The following is a 20,320-nucleotide window of genomic DNA, read 5'->3' as shown; positions in this document are numbered from 1 at the left end:
ACAGTTCAAAGACTTGCATCTTTTTCACCAAAATGTGTCCAATCAAAGGTTGTCCTTTTGTTACTGATTGTTCAGCCACGTATACAACTGGAGCCATTATTTATGTCAATCAAAACTGCAAAATGTCCAGCTCCTAAATGTCAGCAAGAGAGGAGAGTCTGAAAGTTTGAGACAGGAGGGGATAGTGGACTTGTATCAAAAATAGGCCATTTATGAAGATTTTACTAAATTGGTGGGAATTGTAACACATGGTGTTAAGAAATTCCCCCAGAAATGTTTCATTACTGATGTGTCTGTGTCTTACTGATGAGGTAATGGGCACCTTGACAGCTGATTCCAACGTGCTTTAGGATATTCTCAAGTACTGTAGTGCCATAGTTGTAATTGTTTACCATTAAAATCTTGTGTGTAATTTTCAGTGAGGATTACTGACTCATGTGCTCATCTTGTGTGTTTCTGGAGCATTTCCAGGATGAATGTGAATTATATCTCATCACATAGTGTGTTCATGAAAAATGTGCCATTAAAGTGTCTCCTTTCCTTAGAAAACGAAACTTCTCTTGTCCTTCCACAGGCTTGCAGAACATTGGTGTATGTCCTCTGAACACAAATTGCAGAATACTGTATCTTGCTCTGGGAAAAACAAAATAAAGCAATTGCAGTGTTCCTAACTCTAAAACACCTCTATCAAACTTAGCACCTAACCCCAAAGTGGACCTGCCGTTCCATTTTAAATGCCTTGTCACCCAACTGCTGTTAATTTTTATGTCAGATTGTGGTGTGTCCCCTCTGTCTGGCAAGAGTCCATCTTAGGACAATCCTTGTCATTCAAGTTTACTAGATTGTTGTTTTGTTGTTAAATGGGGGGGGGGGTGTGTTAATTAGTATTTTTTTAAATGGTATTCCTGTATGTATAACTCTGAGAAGTCTCAACTGTTTAAACCTGCTCAAAAATGAAGGTAAGTTCTTGAGAGTTGAAAATGCTAATACAAGAATGAAAAATACCTGCAGGCACATCTGACAGGGGGAGGGGGAACAGCAGTCTCCTTATCATTTCAAAGAAAAGATTAAATGACAAAGGATATAAAACCAAGAAGACCGGCAATTGTTAAACACAGCTTACTGTATATAGTAGAAAGTTACTAACTAAAGAATGAAGCAGAAAGAATTGCCATTTCTTTATGTATGCCAGCTGTGTTCAGACACACACATTACTCATGCACTTCCTCAAGCTATGATTGTTGCAGACTCCAAAAAAATTTCAGATCTTGTTTTTCAGAGTTGAATTTCAAACTGCGTTCTTGGGTTAAGAAGGAAGAGGTAAAATTGGGTCCCACCCAACCTTGTCCTGTATTAAAACACTCCTAATTAAAATACCATAAAGTCTCCCAGCTACTATTTGTGTGCAGGCCACTTGAAAAACTCCCCAGTGCTGTTTGCTGTAACTTCTTATGGACTTGTTGAATGTATTTATTCTCTTGTATTAACACCAGGCAGAAAGTGACTATAAAATACCTTCATCTCAAGCATTTTTGATTCACAAGCTGGAAAGTTAAAGGGATGCTTATTGCTTTTAATTCCAACCTGCCCTTGCTGTAGCTTTATTTTTCTTCTAGGAACAACTTTCTGCTATACTTTCTCCAATTTCTGTACAACAGATACTTTTACCTGGAAAACTGCTTTCAAATCTCCTCATTCCACCAAAAGGTGGAAAAAAGATTTCTGTGGTAATGGAGCTAAACCTACAAAACCAGTACAGCCAAACTTGTAAAACTCAAGCCGATAGAAGACATCTATTAAAAGCACAAGCCCACAAGGAACTAAACATAGCCTTGCTATGTTCCCATGCATGGCTGCCTCTGTGTCATTGCTTCCCTCCTGCAGAAGGTGGGGACACAGCCAGCTTTGTTTATAGACTCACAGCTCAGCCTCAAATAACTGTGGGCAGGAAACTGTCCCTACCTCTGGGGCTCGTGAACTGAACTGCAGACTCTGTGTGTGCTTCAAGGCACCCAGAGAATGTTTCAGCTCCTTCTAAAAAAATGTTTATGAAAGTTCCATTATCCATGTAACAGTCCTTGAACATGAACCAAATGTGCAACCTCAGAAAAATCAATGAACAAATAGAGAGTAGAAGTGTACTCTGCCAAACCAAAGTGCTGCTCAGCCAAATCTCCTGAATGGGGAACACTGACAAAGATATGCCTGGCAGCTGTAGCTACAGCCCCACCCCACTCCAGTAACTCAGCACAAGAAATTTGCTAAACTTCAGGAGAGTCTACAAGGGGGGAAAAAACAATCCCTTTTAAGGAAGCATTTCATGACAATCAAGTTTTACATGCCCATTCCATTCCCTTTGACAAAGGAAGCAGAAGCTACATACATGGTTCTTTTCCTTTCCCTGTTCTGAGCTTCTGCACCAGCTGTTAGCCAAAAATAAACCCCATTCCACAACCATATATGTGCAACAGCCTCCTGGTGAGTGTGAACACCCTCCAGCGCTGCTGTTACTCCACCAGGCCAAGACACTCTGCCACTGCTCCTGGGCAATGCACATAACCCAGCTCAACCGGGAATGCCTTTTACATCTCTTCTCTTATCTGGACAAAAACAGTAGGAAAAATCTAGCAAAAACATGTCACAAGTTACTAGAAGTATTTCAGGATCCTTTACTGTGGTCTTTGTTGAACTTTCATTCTCCAGTGGAACTAAAGAAGGACAATTTTCTCCTGGGGCCTGCTTTAAAACACTTATCCATCTGCTGGTATTCAGAGAGAGTCAAGGTGTGTAACATTGAAGACTGGATGAAAAACAGTTTCCAGAAAGACTTCTGTAAGAGGCATGAGAACACTGTCAGTGATTTTTTACTAGACGTTTGCAACAGGTACGTTCTGTGGGTGTCAGTGTGCAGTAACTGCCTTGAGGTGAGTGAAGTCTGAGTTATTTCAAATACTCCATAACCCTTGCCTGAAATACAGCATGAAGTACATGAGTGCTTTGCCTTTCCAACTGTAGTGTAAGTTCATTTTACAGTGGCAATAGTGTATACTTCCTCTACATTTCCCTTTAGGCTACGTTTTCCTCCTTTTTTTCCTAAGAATTAGTTATTAATATGGGAAAGTGCACTCCTGCCTCCCATACTGCTGCTCAGCTAAACACCATTCCAGCAGTGTCTGGGGGGATGCCTGGAGCTGAGCCCTGATTTCAAACAGTGAACACAATTCATTACAACCAAGTTCAATTAACATGTTACTAAGTGTCAGCTTTAGTTCAGTCTAAAAAGTAAATATTGCTATTACACTGAAGTTTAAACTCCTAGCTGCTTCTAAACTGCAGTGAGGGAAGAGAAATGCCACCATGGAAAAGCCGCTCTGGGTGCACAGCTTTTCCCTCAGCTCTGCTGCTGCAAGGCAGCTCTGAGGAAGGAGCAGATCGGCGGCAGGAAGAAGCTCACAGGGTAGAGCCAGTCCCACTGTGTGCGGGTAACACCAGGGCTGGCTTGGTCCCAAAGCAGAGCCAAGGGGCCATGGCAGTAGCTCCCTGACATGGTGCACCTGTGCCACAACCCTCAGCTTTGGAACAACAACTGAAAAAAATATGGGATAGTGACAGGAGAGAGCCAGCAGCAGTGCAATCTCAAAACAAGGATTGAAAAGCAGCTTCAAAATGGATTAAATTGCAAGTGCCAAATTTCTGAAGTAAATGTTCTAGAACAATTGATAAATATCTGAATTAATTAAGGAGGAATTAGCATACCTGTGCCTAGAAAGGATAATACAAGGTCCTACCTCTTTTTGCGGAAACCCACTGGGAATGAAAGCATTCCCAGTCCTAGCACTGTGTACAAAGAAAAACGCAAATTAAATATCTAGCTTTTCTTCCTGAGTTTAAAGTAGTTTTATTCTGTTAGAGCCTTTCTTGACTGCTGCCAGCTTTCTCCTCCAACTGCTCCTAACAGAAAAGAGTTAAAAAAAAAAAAATCTGTCTAGAGGTCTCACAAGAGCAACATTAACACAGACGTGTGTGATGCTCAGTTCAGCTAAGTGGATGCTGAATTGCTACTGCCTGGAGAGGGGGCTGAGGAGCCAGGCACATGTTTACAGGCTGTTGCACAGGGCCCTGCTCAGCACAGCAGCTGCTCTAGGACACTGCACAGCTTCAACACCCCACTGGGGACAGGCCTTTCCTGTACTTCCCCAGGCCTACTCAAGCAGCAAGAAAAAGCTTTTTTCATTTGCTGCATCACTGTTTATAGCAACAGAGTTACCAGTTTCAGTGACTCAAAGGAAAGTTTAAGAGCTGAGTGGGGTTTGAACATCAAACACTCTTTAGAAAGCAGCTGGCACCTATTCAGTAAATCCAAGGAACTAAAATATATCTGTAATTCCTGAAAATTAAGAGTGGAAGTGCCTTACTTGCTCATGCTCAGCATGTCTGCATAGCAGTCTCTTCTCAGTTGTCATCCACTTCATCCTGAAATTAATCTCTCTGCTGAGTCTGCACTGTCTGTGCCTGGAGAAGCACAGCGCCATCAAAACTCCTTAAGAAGAAATGATGCAGCCACAGCTTAAATAGGCCTCAACATGCCACTGTGCCAGCTGAGCTAGAGATGTTGCTACTAACAGAAAAAGCAAAGGAGGTAGAAAGCAAAGGAGGTAAGCTTTGCCTTTAGTTAAGCTGAACATTAAGATCTACATGTGCACTCACCTACTTGCATCTCCTTGCCCCTCCTGATGAAGAGGAGGCATTTTTCCAACCTTCATATTTATTCTTGATGCTATTTGCTTCTGCAAGCTCTGATTTATTTCTCTCATCTCACCTGTCACCATCCTGCTTTCAGATGTCCAAATCTGCTGTCTCTGACCCTCTCTGGATGTGGCCACGTTACAGATTGCTGCATTTTGCAGCTTCTCAAGAACTGCCCAAACCTGAAGAGCCTCAAACTGGAGAACTGTGTGCAGATCACTGACCACACCCTGGAGGCAGTGACCCTCCATGGGGCATCACTGCGAACACTCCATGTGGATTTCTGTCGCAATGTAACACAAGCTGGGCTAGAGAGAGTCAGGGAAAAGTGTCCTTCAGTAATGCTGAGAGCGGAGAGAAGTGCTAACATGATCCCAGACAGTAAGCCAGAAAGAAAGCTGATGCTTGAAAAAGCATCAAGAAAATTGGTTCAGCTTTAAAGTGTGGGTATTTTACTTCACTGAGGTAGCAATGAACTGTTGCTACTTCCATGGGTTCTGCTCAAGTCCAAACAAATGGTTGTTTTGTAAAGGGAAAAGACATGCATCTCCTCCTGGATGGGCTTCAGGAAAAAACTGTTTGCTCTCTGTTGTTCTTTGAAACTGGGAAACCCTGCATTGCTATCACAAAATGCCAGATCTGCTGAAAACTGCAGTTCTGGTACCCTGCTGCAGATGTACCTCATTCAGAAGAGGGAAGCAGCAGTGTGATTATTGAAGCCAAATAATTTGATAGAGTTCAATAAATTTTATGAACTTTTATGAAAGTTTAACAGTAGTTTGACACGGTGCAATAAGTTTGATGGCAAGGTTCACTGACTGCATGGAAGAAACACAGAGGCAGAATGAGTCACACAGGGACCTGAGAACACAAACATTAAGGAAGAGCCTTCCCACTGGGTCACGAGGTTCAGACTGGACCCTGCACGTTCAAAACTCCTTATGTAATGGGCAAGGGCATAAAGCCACAGCAGAGATAGCATGAGTCACTGTAGTATTTTCACAAATTTTCAGGACGAGTGATTTACAAACTTCTGTTAAAGGGGAATACCAGAAAGCTGTTCCATCCGTTAAGGAGGATAACCACTCCCTGAAACATCTTTCTAGCAAAAGCAGAGTACTGACCACCAGTACTTCCTCAGTGATTAACAGTGGCAGCTAATTTACCAGGCTTTTTTATTTAATGAGGGAAGCATGGATTCAAGGCACACAAAACACAGTTAGACCCTCTCCATGATGTACTTACAAAATTAAAGATGCACCAAGTTATTTTTTAAAGCTGACATTAAAGGAAGGGCAATCTGAACAAATGCTAATTCAGAGAACTAATCCGCAAGAAAAGACAGTGACTAACAGCCTGTAGCTTTAAATGCTAAATTAGGAACACAGTACAGACCAGCTGTATATAAATACCCATTTCTCTCTGCAAAGTACAAAACCAGTAGCTATTTTCATCCCAAACCACAAGGCTGTCTCCTTCCTGCACACTGCTCTGCTATCTGGAAGTGAAACTTTTTTTTTACATACTTTTGATGCTATGCCACCATCTACAAAATTTGACACCAAAAAGGACTTTACAGCTCTCAACATAACTGAATATACTTACTTCTCCTTTTGTGTCGGAACCCAGAATGTCCCTTGGACACCCTTGGATGTTCCGGGCCCAGGTCAGAAGCATCTGAGACCCTGGAATGCAGCCACAGACCCCTGTGGCTTTGAACCAGATCCATGGAACAATTTACCAACCTTGCAGGAAGAACAAGAAATCACAAAAGTTTAGATATTATAGCAGAAGTAGTCACAAAGTGAAAGGAAGAGTTTTTGAGTGCTGTGCAGGGGGGTTTTAGGCCTTGTACAGAGGGGTCTGAGTTTTGTACATGGGGGTCAGAAGTTCTAAGATGGAGGGACTTGGGTGTGCCCTGTCCTCTTTCCTTCTCCTTCCTAACCTCCATGTTCTTGGTGATGTTGGCACTCACAGACTGGTTTAGAGTAGAAAGTCACTGTTCAATATAGGTGATGGGCATTGGGGAAAAACCATAAACATTTAACATGTAATGTGTGATATAAAAGAGGGCACCAGCCCCCTGGGAGTCAGTGTGTGCCCTTGCCTGACTGCTGAACGGACCGCAGCAGCTCAGGGAGAAATCTTTCAGATAACACACAATAAACTACCTTGAGACCGGACGACTGAAGACTACTGAGTCTTTCTTTGGAGACACAGGTTGGAGGAGAGACTTTTCCACCTTTCTGGGCCACCCCAACAAGGGGGTGAGGCCTGACAACACAACAACGTTCCTACAACTGGCCTCCCTGGGAGGGTGGTGGCGAGAAGCCAATTAGCCCGACGACCTCCACCTTTCCGGCTCACCCCAACCAGGGGTGAGTTCCTACACTTTTGATCCTGGTTAATTGATCCACAGATATACTTGGTACTCTCTAATTTGGCTGACATAAGAAATAAATCACAGCATTACAGCAACTTAGCCAAACAATACTGTAATTCTAGAGAAATACTTGATCAGTATGAGTATCTGTAAGAAACACTCACCCAGAAAACCAACGAGGAAAATAAATTATTCCATCTTCATTACTTAGCTATATTTAACAGTATGACACCGTAAAAGTGGTATTTCATTAACTCCTTCCTAAACTTCAAGTAGGGCCCTTATGCACCACAAGCTAAGGAAGAAAACTGGAAGTGCAGATAAGGAGACACAGCAATCCTCACCCAGCACTGACAGCTACAAAAGGACATTGCTGAGCTGAACAAATTTACTGTCATGTGTAAATTGGGAAGCTGACACAACTTGTACCTTGGATACACAACAACAGTTCAACACGCTGCTGACAAGCCAAAACAAGGCATGAACTTATACAGTCACCGCAGCAAGCAAAGACTTCCTCATGCCACCAGCTCTCCCAGCACTGTGGGGAAGGACATGCCTCTGTAGTTGTAACAGGAACAGATTTTCAAATAGCTACATGATACGAAAGAACATTTGCATCTGTCTACATATTACTTAAGCCTTTTTACCAGTTTTCTGCCAGGACTGGGGGTAGGGGTGGTGGGAGGGGTGGGGAGAGGAGTTCCAAGCCATTAAAGTTCCATCAAGCACAAACCTTTAATTAACATTTCCTGTGATTTTACTATAAACTGCCTCCAAAAAGTCTCCATTATCAAGAAAGCTAACTGCACAGTCCACATAAAACTGCCATTTTTAGGCACAGTTCTGTTATTTCCTGTGCTGAATGAAACAGGCTGACAAATCAGTGCCACTAAGTCAGACACATCCATGAGGTGCAGAAGGCAATAATAGAGCAGTTTCCCCATTTATTTAAATACTGTATTTTTTACCTATTAAACCTACACATTTAGGCCAAGATGTGACTATACATCCTCACAACACAGTGATGGGACACCAACATCTCAGTCCAATTTGAAACCTAATACACAATAAGGCAGGAAACAAAGTCTGCATGATTTCAGAGCCGTGAGACGCTCCTTCCCCCAACTCCTGATCCCCCTCAAGTGTTTTTTTGCTCTGCAGTGTGGTCTTTGATCATAGCTAGGCTTTTGCCTTTTTCAAGAGAAAATATATAGTCCTGAGAGAACTTCACCAGATAAAACACAAATATGCAAATTTTTACAGCTTACTAAGCCCTCTCTCTGAGCACTGTCAGCTGGCAGCAGTACAGCAGCTCAGTCTTGGACACAAGGAAATTTCCCAATCAATCCTTGTTAACGTATAATAGACACACAAGAGAAAGTAACAGGAATTTCTACCCTACACTCCACACTCAGATGGACCAGCCTTGCCCCAGGTGAGATGACACTAATAAACATTTTCACCAGCCCTCAGTCCCAACAGCATCATCCCAAGGAGTTGAGGAAGGAAGAAATGGAGCAGAGGGGAAATGAGAGCAGAGCAGCTCTGACTCACCTGGGGACAGCCTCTCCCCTTTTCCTTCCCCAGGTACATCCTGCTCTGAACACCAAGCAGTGTTTGACATCAGTGATGTCTTTCATAGAGACAATGGGCAATTACCTATTGTCTAGCACTATCCTAAGGCACAGAGCAGAGATCTCCTTGTGCAGTACACTGCTGTCCTAACCAAACAGGAACATCAATCACTGTGTAAGTCAAACCAAGCTGATCACAATAGTTACAGCTGAGACAAAATGAGACCAAAGGCAGAACTAAAAATGTGAATAAAATCCACAGCCTTGACTAGTACCCTGTCCTGTGGCAGTCTGTTGTTTTGCAGTTTGTTCTTCTGTAGTAGGTTTTAAATATTTCTTGTTATAAATTTGTAATGGTTCATTCCATGTACCCATTTGTCTTCCCTAATGGTTCAGTCCTGAGTTGTTTAGCCCAAGATTTTCCTGCCAAGTGTATGTCAATCCACCTGTCAATCTTTTTGTACCTCCTTCGTTTCCTTCTGGAATGTTCCCTGTCTTCCATCCCCCCTTTGAAGCAAGACTGGGGTTTGCTCCTTCCCCTTGCTGGCTTCTATTGGATAGCCCTTACCTTGCACTCCTCCCCTAATGCCTTCCTATTGGTAAATGGTTGTGTCCTCCCCTTATTCCCGCCTCTCCTTAAAAGCAGCTTTTTGGCTCCAGTTATTGTCACTTGTCCCTGAATCCTCAGGGGAATAAAACTTCCCTGGAACTCAAAGAAGTGACCCCTCTCTATTCCTTTGCCTTGGTTTCTTGTACTGTGCTGCTGCTGTGTCACCCACGCCACAGCTGTCTGCTGCAGGGAGCTGCGAGCCCCTGTACGCACTGCCACCTGGGAGGACTCAGTGAGGACCCAGGGGCGGCCGCTCTCGTGACTGCACACCGGTCTCGGGGAGTGAGCTGGCTGGAGAACATCTCCCCTGTGACCGCAGTGCGCAGATACAGTCGGCACACCAACGTCGGGGCGTCTTTGCAGCCGTGAAGACTGCTGCCACTGTTTCCGTGGGGAGGAAACCCGACAGACAGGTTGTACCCCGGGGAATAGTCTCGGGATTTGTGAGCCCTGCTGTGCCAGTGCCTTTGTGTGAGCACAGCAGGTTTTAGCTGGTGGTGCTCCCAGAGGGAGAAGAAATAGCCTTCCTTCTGGTGCCCAGGAACTTTCTTCAGAACTTAGGACCCCTTTTGCAGGTTTTTTTTTCCTGGAGCAGTCAGTGTGGTAAGTGCCCTGGTGCAGACCCGGGCCAGGGACACAGGTAGAGAGGGTAGCTTCTTTCCAGGGGAGGGGACACGCTGCGTGTGGCGTGTGCAGTCTATCCCCGTTGGCTTCCCGGGCCCTTTTCCTTTTATTTTGCCCATTTTCGCTGCAGAAGGAGTGTGGAAGAAACGCAGAGTGGGCAGGATGAGCGCTAAGATTTCCACTCAGCAATGGGAGGTGTATGTCCAAGTTCTGGCTACCCTGAGGCAGGGGGGTGCAAAAGTTTTGAAGGTACTTGTTAAAAGATTTGTGTGTTGGTTGTTTTTTAACTTTCCTAATATTACCCCGCCAGATGTGCAAAATACTGTATTTTGGAAGTAGGTGCTAAACTGACTGATTTAACAAAGAGGGGTGACTCCTCCATTAAAGAGGTATTTCTGCTATTATTTTTACTGATTTGGGATTTGTTAAAAGTAGAAGAAAAGGGAGTTAAAAAGCAACCTGTGAGTTTATCCCCAGTTTTCCCCAGAAACCCTTCTTCCTCACCCTCCTTTCGCATTTCCTCTTCCCCTACACTGGGTGGGTAGGGGGGAGCAGCCCGTCAGCAGACACAGGGCTGCCACTGTCTCCCTGGCTCCTCAATGCCCCCTTGGCACCCTAGCCCAGGCACACTGACAGGGACCTCACCCCGATCCCTCAATCCAATCCCTTTGTCCTTGTTAAGAGCCCTAGTTCTGAGTTCCAAGACGGTTCCTTTCCTCGTCCCACAGAGGCACCACAGAATGGCTGCTGCCTCGTGGCAGAGGCTTCTTCTCCCTAGAATCCCTTTCTCCCTCTTCCCGACCGAACCCTTGATCCTTCCTGTGGATATTCTCAGTTCAGTCAGAGAGAAAAAGAGAGGGTTTTTTAACCAGGCGAGAGCCTGGGAGACAGTTGGGAAAGAATGTAAATAATTCTCTAATTTATCTTGTTTTTCAAATTGTTCATAGATATGTTCTGCCACCATTCGTCATTCACTGCACACCAATGGTGTGAGATGTTTTTACTCTAAGACCAATGACATTAATCCGCACGATATTCTCTATAAATAGAGCAGTGCATTTGAAATAAATCAGAGTTCATTCTCTAGCCTTTGCCTTGGAGTCTCCTCGTTACTGTCCTGCTCTACGGCGACATGCTTCCCTCTCCCTGGGTCCCTCCTCTTCCTTTATGGCCGGCAGTTTTACCCCCCTCACTATTCCACACATTGTTCCCCCCACTGCCATATCATCAGCAATCCTTGCCTCCTCAGATGCCTCCGCCCAGATTCTCACCCTGCAGCCCTTGGTTTCTGCCTGCCAGCTTCCTGTTTCCCATGCTCTGGTTTCTGGTTCCCATGGTGACATGGGGACCGGGAATACGGTGCCAGGGGGACCGGAGGTGGTGGAAGATAACAATTCGCCTTTCCTAGCCCCAGTCATCTATGATGCAAGGGGAAAGCACCCTAGATGGGAACCCCTCTCAGAGCCTCAAGGAACTCTTCAGAGCAGTGTGAATTTAGCCAGAAAAGTGAATTTTTTAGGAGCCTTTAGCCTTTTAAAAGCAACATTCACATCAAACACGCTGGTCCCTGCAGATTTAAAACAGCTTTTCACTTGCTTGCTCCATCTGAATACAAATTGTGGGAATGCACGTGGAAGAGATTAGTAGGGGATCTCCTTCCACAGCTTCTGCAGAACCCTGAATGCTCCACCGATGCAGATGAAAACTATATCACCCTTGATCATCTGGTCGGTGAGGGTGATTGGGAACAGGTGCGGAAACAGGCGGGGGGGATTCCAAGGGACGTTTTAGATCAAGTTAAAGATGCTGCAGAGAAAGCTTTCTTGACCATGCCATCCACAGAACCAATCCAACCCTATATTTCTATTAAGCAGTCTTTTTCAGAGACATTTACAGACTTTGTGGATTGAGTTTGTGCTGCTGTAGAAACGAGAGTCAAAAACCTTGACATACAAGAACAGTTGATACTAGAAATAGTCTCCAGCAACGCCAACGAAGCCTGCAGAAAAGTCATCTTATCTCTCCCTTCCACTCCAATTCCCACCCTGGACCAACTTATTGAGGAGTGCACCAAGAAAGCCATGATTATCGTAGAAGACACCCCGAGGAAGCCAGCTGTGCGGGAACAGATAGCAGTTCCAGCAGCTGTTACCCAAGGGAATCAACCACCTAGGAGGAGATGCTTCCACTGCCATCAAGGAGGACATTTTATAAGTCAGTATCTCTTCAAAGGAAGGGCACCACCAGATAGGGGAGGGGCAGGGAAGCTTCCCAGTCCCAAAAAAACTAAGTGGGGAGCGCAGGTCTGCCCCGTGCATGGATAAAAATGGGGCAGACCACAGAGGGGTTGCTAGTGGTATTGCTAGCAGCTGTGTTACCACCAACAATAATAGACTTCCTTACTGGCTCAAATTTATGGACCCTATGTTTTTTCCCAATCAGGACTGGCATGTTGTTGCTGCAGAACCCAGACTCATTCCTCATATCCAGCAGGCAGAGGACCACAGGCACAATAAATCACTAAACCGCAAGCACCTTGTTGTTGGGGACACAAAGCACACTCCCCTTGAGACTGAAATAGCCCCAGGGATCCTGTCACTTGATCCTGAGTGATTCAGTCTCATGGCACGCTGTGTCCATCCCCTGCTCTTCCTGCCAGAGGGCCAGGTCATCGTGCAGGCCATTCCAGTGCCTTACACCCTTTCTGTTTATTTCACCTAAGTGCTGGGAGAGGAGAAGCCCCTCGTGTGGTGTGACCTTAAAAATGGGGGGCGTTCCATCCAGTTACAAGGGATGATGGACACGAGGGCAGATGTGACGGTCATTCCTCCACACAAATGGCTGTCACAGTGGGAGCTACAAAGCGTACCCAGTGAGGTTCTGGGTGTTGGGGGCATCCAACTGGCTAAAAGATCCAGGAGCATTGTACAAATTGAGGGACCAAATGGGCAATTGGCCTCTATACACCCATTTGTGTTGAATTCCAAGTTCACCCTGTGGGGGACAGATGCCATGTCTCAAAGGGGAGCCAAATTGGAACTTCCGGGTCCTCAGGATTTTTAGTGGCAGTCACTGAAGAGTGCCCTACCCAGAAGCTAAATTGGCTGACAGATACACCAGTGTGGGTAGAACAGTGGCCACTAAATAAACAGAAATTAAATGCCCTCACTCAAATAGGGGAGGAAGAGTTAGCAAAAGGTCATATCATCCAAACTAACAGCCCCTGGAACTCCCCAGTGTTTGTCATCAAAAAGCCAGGGAAGGATAAGTGGTGCCTCCTTCATGATTTGAGAAAAATAGTATCATCGAAGACATGGGGTCCCTCCAACCAGGGATGCCATCCCCTTCAATGCTCCCCCAAAACTGGTCATTGGTGGTAATAGATAATCAAAGACTGCTTTTTTCAAATTCCCCTTCACCCAGCCGATGCTCTGTGCTTTGCTTTCTCTGTGCCCTCCATCAACAGAGAAGCTCCCATGAAGTGCTGCCACTGGAGATTATTGCCTCAGGGCCTCAAATGCTCTCCTACCATCTGCCAGTGGTATGTCGCCAGAGTCCTGTCCCCAGTGCATGCTAGGGTGAGAGACTGCATCATATATCACTATATGGGCAATGTTCTTGTTTGTGCCCCCGATGACAATGTGCTTGCAGGAGTGCTTGAGGACACTTTCACTGCCTTGGCAGTGGCTGGATTTGAGCTGCAAAAGGATAAAGTACAGAAACTGCCGCCTTGGAAGTATCTGGGCCTCAACATCGCAAACAGGACCATTATACCACAGAGAGTCCTCATCAATGATAACCCAAAGATTTACGAGACCTCCACCAGCTGTGTGGGTCATTGAACTGGGTCAGGCCCTGGCTGGGGCTCATCACTGAGGATTTATCTCCCCTCTTCAACTTGTCAAAGGGGAGGGAGGAGTTAGATTCTCCAAGGGCCTTAACTCAGGAGGCAAAGCAGGCTCTAGAGAAGATACAGTCAACACTGGCAGGCTGGCAGGCTCATTGCTGCCAGGTGGGCCTTCCCTTCATCACCTTAGGTAAGCTGCTGCACCTTCAGAGGCTCATTTTTCAATGGGACAAAGACCAGAAGGACCTCCTCTTGATCACAGAGTGGGTGTTCCTCGGTCATCTGCTGTCCAGAAGTATCACATGGCCACAAGAGCTGATGGCCCAGCTGATTACTAAGGCTTGGGCTTGAATGCGACTCTTGGTGGGGTGCGATTTCACATGCATCCATGTCCTCATAAAAAAAACATTGACAGGGAGACTAACCAAGGGGATCCTGGAGCAGTTGTTCTGTGAGACTAAGGGCTTACAGTCCACTCTGGATAGTTATCAGGTCAAATTTCCATACATCATATCTAGGCCACAAATTGTTTAGCACAGGCTTCAGTTTGATCCCAAAGATATCCGAAGTCAATGTCCATTGACAGGCTTGACCATTTTTACTGATGGGTCTGGAGGGTCCCACAAGGGAAAGATCCTCAAACTCAGCAGTGGGAAGCCCACATTAAGGTCACAGAAAGCTCTCCTCAAGTTGCTGAGTTGGATGCAGTTGTCAGGGCCTTTGAGAAAGTCCCAGAACCAATTAATATTGTTACCGATTCAACTTAAGTAGCTGGAATAGTGTCCAGAGCACAACATGCCATTTTAAAGGAGGTCTCCAACCCAGTTATTTTCAGCTTGCTCTCAAAGCATGTATATCTAGTTTCCCACCGGAAGCAACCCTTTTCTGTGATGCATGTGAGGTTGCACACTGACCTCCCTGGATTCATCGCTGAGGGGAACAGTACAGCAGACACCCTAGCCGCTCCATTACAGCTGGCTGGCCAACCCAGCATCTTCCAGCAGGAGAAACTCAGCCATCAGCAATTCCACCAGAACATTCCTGGTCTGATCCGTCAATTCCATCTAAGGTGTGATCAGGCCAAGGCCACATGCCCAAACTAAGGAGTCCTCCTTACCATCACTGGGTTCAGGAGTAAACCCAAGAGGACTCTGCAGTTGTGAGATGTAGCAGACAGACATGACTCATTTACCAGAGTTTGGGAGGTTGAAATACGTACACATCTCAGTTGATACCTTCTCGGGAGCAGTCTTTGGCTCAGCCCACGCAAGGGAAAAAGCCGCAAATGCACAAAGACATCTGGTGCAGGCTTTCGCGACTTCAGGGGTCCTGAATACCATCAAGACTGACAATGGCCCAGCCTATACTTCCAAGGCATTTGGTGAGTTTTTGCAAGAATGGGGGGTCCAACATCTGACAGGGATACCACACTCGCCCACCGGCCAGGCAGTGATAGAGAGGACTCATGAGACTACTAAAAAGGTCCTCAACCACCAAAGAGGAGACACCCAGATTGCTGCACCACAGCAAAGGTTATATAAAGCACCGTTTACGATCAACTTTCTCAATTGTTCCTTAGAGGACCTGAATCCACCCATCCTGAAGCATTTTCATCAACACCGCCAGCTTCCATTGGAAGAAAAACTGCTGGTTCAGGTCAGAGACCCAGAATCTGGGGAAATCCAAGGACCCTTTCAACTGATAACCTGGGGACATGGGTACACGTGTCTGTCCATGCCCTCCAGAGTTAGATGGATCCCCCGGAAGTGGGTCAAGCCATATATTCCAGCTAACAGAAAGGCTCAACCAACTACAACCCCTCCAAACCCTCTCAACAGCCCTAAAAATGGCACAGTTGCCTCAAATCAAAAGCGCCACAAAGAGGGAAGTCTTAACTTCTTATTGAAAACCCTGATGCGTGTCACGTTTAACCTCAAGTTATTGTTTCCTTTGTTCTAGACATCCATCCGTGTTGTATTGTGTTTTTATATCTTTGTAACAGTTCTGTAATGGTTTGCCCCTTCACCCCCCATTTTCTCCCAATGGTTCCACCCTGAGCTTTCCTGCCCTTTCCCTAATGGCAGTCTCCCTGAAAATGCTCAGTCATCCCCCTGTCCCCTCCCTGGTGCCTTGTCCATCACACAGCTCCTAATCCCACCCCCCCAAAATCTTCCACCTTGGGCATCGAGTGAGTGGACAAAGGCCAGGGGTCCCTCCCTGAACCTTCCTCCATTGGTTTGTGTTTCTGTCTGTCTCTCTGCCTTCCACTCCCCCAGATTCCCCCATTGGGTGGTGGGCGTCCCTTCCCCCTTGTCATCGCCCTGGAACTTAAGGTGATTGCGGAAGCCTCGAGGTCACTTTCGGCTGCCGCGGCATGGAATTCAGAGCTTCGTGGGCCTTGCATTAAACCTGAGACTTCTTCCCCGGCCGTGAGTCAACTCTCTTATTACCTTCTCAGACGCCGCCTCTCCTCCATTCAAAGCAGACAGCGAAGCGCTCTGCCTTAGCCACCCCCCGAATCTGCCACAAGAAACGAGAGTGTCCCCTGCAGCTGACCGTGCCTTTGCCGGGCAGGCGAAGCCAGGGGGCTTCAGAGAGAGCACAGCGGCACATCCGATCAAGCATGAGCGTAAGAACTGGGGGTTGTTGTGTTGGATGCCTTCTGTTATAAAAGATATAGGTTATTTCATAACTGTCATACTTGTAGTCTCTTTAGTGTTTGGAATTTTAAAGAGAGTTATCTTGAATGCTACCAACGGGTCATCTTCTTCCAGAGTCGTAGTGGCAGCAGCCACTACAGAACACGAATGGTGAGAAGAAAATGAACCTGAAAGCACCGAAGTCTAAGAGACTGAGTTTAAAGAATAAGCTTCTACTCCTCCTCTGCTTCTTTTTCAACATTATAAAACGAAAAAGGAGATGTGGTAGTCTGTTGTTTTGCAGTTTGTTCTTCTGTAGTAGGTTTTAAATATTTCTTGTTATAAGTAATGGTTCATGCCATGTACCCCATTTGTCTTCCCTAATGGTTCAGTCCTGAGGTGTTTAGCCCAAGATTTTCCTGCCAAGTGTATGTCAATCCACCTGTCAATCTCCTTGTACCTCCTTTGTTCCCTGCCCTTCATCCCCTCCTCGAAGCAAGATTGGGGTGCAAGGTTTGCTCCTTCCCCTTGCTGGCTTCTATTGGATAGCCCTTACCTTGCACTCCTCCCCTAATGCCTTCCTATTGGTAAATGGTTGTGTCCTCCCCTTATTCCCGCCTCTCCTTAAAAGCAGCTTTTTGGCTCCAGTTATTGTCACTTGTCCCTGAATCCTCAGGGGAATAAAACTTCCCTGGAACTCAAAGAAGTGACCCCTCTCTATTCCTTTGCCTTGGTTTCTTGTACTGTGCTGCTGCTGTGTCACCCACGCCACAGCTATCTGCTGCAGGGAGCTGCGAGCCCCTGTACGCACTGCCACCTGGGAGGACTCAGTGAGGACCCAGGGGCGGCCGCTCTCGTGACTGCACACCGGTCTCGGGGAGTGAGCTGGCTGGAGAACATCTCCCCTGTGACCGCAACATGCAGTTACACTGTCCTTTCCATTTTAATGTTTGCGTACTCTGAGCAGGAATCAACTGTATCAATGTGTCCATTAAAAAATATTATTATTTTGCTCAAAATATTTAAAGTTTCTGAATCAAGGCGGCAGCACGCTGTTACTGTCAACAACTACTATGGAGGAGCAAAATGTTTAAACATAAAACAAGAAGGAACCAAGCACAGCATGAACTTGTATAGCACAAGGAACAAACAGCAGTATACCCAACCAGACAGGGCTTCAGTTCAGGAGAAGGCAGAGCATGGGGCTACACAGCACAGTCCAGCAGGGTAAACATTTTAAGATGCTTCAGATGTCACACCCTGTCTCAACACTGTAAGAATATAATTTCCTGAGACAAAATATAAAAGTATGAAGCCTGAGTAAACCAACCACAGTTCACAAATGCATACAAGCAGTCAAGTCTTGAATTTGCTTTATTTTTCTCTGCAGAAGGAACCCTGCACAGGCAATTCAAATTAAAACAAAATAAATATGTGAATATTCATGTGAAACTGTCCTGGCTAATGAACAATTATACACAATGTACAACTCTTCATGTTCACTGGGAAGGTTTACAAATAGACTATTCCCAACAAAAATGCACCAAAATGTCTCCATGCAAACTTATCAAAAGTGACCAAAAAAGGAGAAAAAACTTACCGATCATACTTTTTTGTTTTTCCTTTTTTCTTTTTTATAATCACAAAAAAATAAAAACATCTAATTTTTTGTTACATTTAGAGTAACTAAAATGTGGCCACCATCTATTAAGACCTGGTTTTATGCTCCTAAAACATCTATGGTTACTGTAAAATTATATCAATGATGAATTGGACTTAGGGCACTATTTGTAGTGAAAGGAAGCTGATTTTTTTCACAGAATATTAATAATCTGTGTCTGAGCCCTCTGCATTGTCCACGTTCCGGGAGAGCATGTAATTGTCCATGTCTATAGACCTGCAATTATTGATTGCATAGCGCAAACGCTCTGCCATGATTACTTGACTGGAGTAAGGTGGGAGCCTCAGTTGAAAGAAACAAGTCTGTGAGGTAGGCAAGCTGTCGTAAGGCTGTGGAAACGGATAAAGGGGGGACATTGGTAAGTTGTGAATGAAGTTAAAAATGCAACAATATCCACATTTCATTGCTCCTTGCCTCTATCATTTTCACATTCTATGTCAAATTCCTTTAAAGAAGCAGACTGACCTCCCTTGTTTACAGCATTTGTTCCACCCTTAAGTATGTCCAAAACCTCTGTAACCTACTCTGCAAGTAACACAACTCACTAATGAATTCAGCCTTTTGAAAAGTTGATCACACTGCTGTTTAGAAGCCTGCTGCTAGATACCAATCTTCAAATTATATACCATAGTGTGCATAAGGCAATCTGAGAGACACCTAACCAAATAGGACAAACAAACCCCTGTTAGCTGAGATTTTGTCAAGTTTTTTGTTCATGTTGTTCACAGAGAATGTGCTTTCACTGCACAAAAACCCCAAATGAATGTACCCTTTATGTAAAACAATACACTGTAAACTCATTGCAGTGAAGAGTTCACTAGTGATCATATGTTGCCACTTGCACGAAATTAACAGAAAGAAAATTACTAAATGAAAAGAGATTGGAACAATTACAGTAGATAAAGGTTTTTGTCTTGTCTTGATCTCCAATCACCAGATGCAACAATTAAATTAAGATGCAATTCATGCAGCCTATGTCCTTCTATACAACCAAAATGTCTGAGTTTATTAACTTGGAGCATATCCTATCCCATACTTTTTCTGTAAATTTATAGTTATGGAAATTGTCTCCTAGTGCCAAAGCACTGACTGTACTTGAGAGGAAATAATACTGATGATGATAATAATAATAGTAATACCAGTGTCTTACCCTATCAACCTTCATTATTTGGAATCGCTGAGAGATATCAGCTGTGTTGGCTGGCAGTCGAGATCTTCCTGACACAAACCTCATGAAAAGGACTCTCTCCTCATTTGAAAATTCTTCCAGGGTGTGCCAGAACCACTGCACCAGCTGATGCTGCTCGTCAACTTCTCTGTATCGTACAACCTTCTTCAGAACCTCAACTGATATTTCTGGCATTCCACAGACCATCTGCTCCAGCTGCTTGGCAGTCAGAAGGGACAGCAAAGGAACGGGAACAATCCAAGACATTCCTTCCCTGACAGCAGCCACCTAATGGCCAAAAACAGGAGAGACATTTGAAGTGCAACTGTCTGATCTCTGCCACTTCCTGGACTACCCAAACACAATAGTAACTTCTCAGCTGAGAAATGGCATCGAGAGACAGAATTACCAATGTCTTCCAAATACAGCCTCCCACACACGCAGCCCCTACAAGGACTGTATTGTTTCTCAAAATCCTGGAAAACATTACAGATAATTTTTAATTGTAACTGCACATTAAAGAACATGTTCTGATCCAACACAGAACTATTAAAAAAAATTAGAAGTTGGCAGCACAAATAATGATGGCTAAACCAAGCAACTGTGTTAACAGAAGAAATACTTTGTTCTAATTCAGATGTGTGGTGAGAATGCTTCACTTGTTCTGCAAAACCTGGGATTTGGTATTTCTGATGAGGAAGCTGTTATCTAAGAAAGACAGTATCACACAGGCATCTTTACCTTATAATTAGAATACTCCTTTCACAACGGTCCCTATACAAATGACAAAATACACAGAACTTTGCAATAGGTAATGAGCACTTCCCAATACATACTGTGAAGTATTTGCAGGATTTGTGTTTTAACAAAAGAGAAATAGTTTCAAGCTAAACAAACGTTTGTCAATAATATTTACTTTAGCCAGTCTCTGTGTTGTTCGCATGTCAAGTTCGAGTACCCAGCATGCAAAACTGTAGGGTTTTTTCTCAAGTGGGGCTACTCAAATAGAAGACCAGCTCCGATTTCTAACACTCTTTTGCCAACT

At 44.8% G+C, this 20,320-nt stretch overlaps 2 protein-coding genes and 2 long non-coding RNA genes across 12 annotated transcripts in view; 2 read left to right on the top strand and 2 right to left on the bottom strand.

Moving 5' to 3' along the window:
* Positions 1-816: 816 nt before the first annotated feature.
* Positions 817-5,788, top strand: FBXL22 (F-box and leucine rich repeat protein 22). Its single transcript, XM_068204486.1, has 2 exons — positions 817-2,884; positions 4,841-5,788. Exons 1-2 carry the CDS (start codon positions 2,550-2,552, stop codon positions 5,184-5,186), a joined length of 681 nt encoding a protein of 226 aa, XP_068060587.1. The 5' UTR covers positions 817-2,549; the 3' UTR covers positions 5,187-5,788.
* Positions 5,789-5,904: 116 nt separating this feature from the next.
* LOC137482206 (uncharacterized) lies at positions 5,905-7,265 on the bottom strand. Its single transcript, XR_011003920.1, has 2 exons — positions 7,139-7,265; positions 5,905-6,353 (listed from the first exon to the last, which is right to left on the bottom strand). It is a non-coding gene; the product is annotated as an uncharacterized lncRNA (long non-coding RNA).
* A 392-nt stretch (positions 7,266-7,657) lies between these two features.
* LOC137482207 (uncharacterized) lies at positions 7,658-19,216 on the top strand. Its single transcript, XR_011003921.1, has 2 exons — positions 7,658-8,977; positions 17,351-19,216. It is a non-coding gene; the product is annotated as an uncharacterized lncRNA (long non-coding RNA).
* Positions 17,786-20,320, bottom strand: part of HERC1 (HECT and RLD domain containing E3 ubiquitin protein ligase family member 1) — a 101,391-nt gene continuing 98,856 nt past the window's right edge. For all 9 annotated transcript variants that reach the window (XM_068204467.1, XM_068204468.1, XM_068204470.1 and 6 more), the window contains exons 77-78: positions 19,258-19,563; positions 17,786-18,436 (exon numbers count right to left, since the gene is read on the bottom strand). In XM_068204467.1, coding sequence (XP_068060568.1) covers positions 18,251-18,436; positions 19,258-19,563 — 492 coding nt within the window. In that variant the 3' untranslated portion in view covers positions 17,786-18,250. The remainder of the gene's footprint in view (positions 18,437-19,257; positions 19,564-20,320) is intronic.

Source organism: Anomalospiza imberbis, chromosome 13, assembly GCF_031753505.1.
Source record: "Anomalospiza imberbis isolate Cuckoo-Finch-1a 21T00152 chromosome 13, ASM3175350v1, whole genome shotgun sequence".
Taxonomy (NCBI): domain Eukaryota; kingdom Metazoa; phylum Chordata; class Aves; order Passeriformes; family Viduidae; genus Anomalospiza; species Anomalospiza imberbis.
This window is presented reverse-complemented; position numbering and strand designations above follow the sequence as displayed.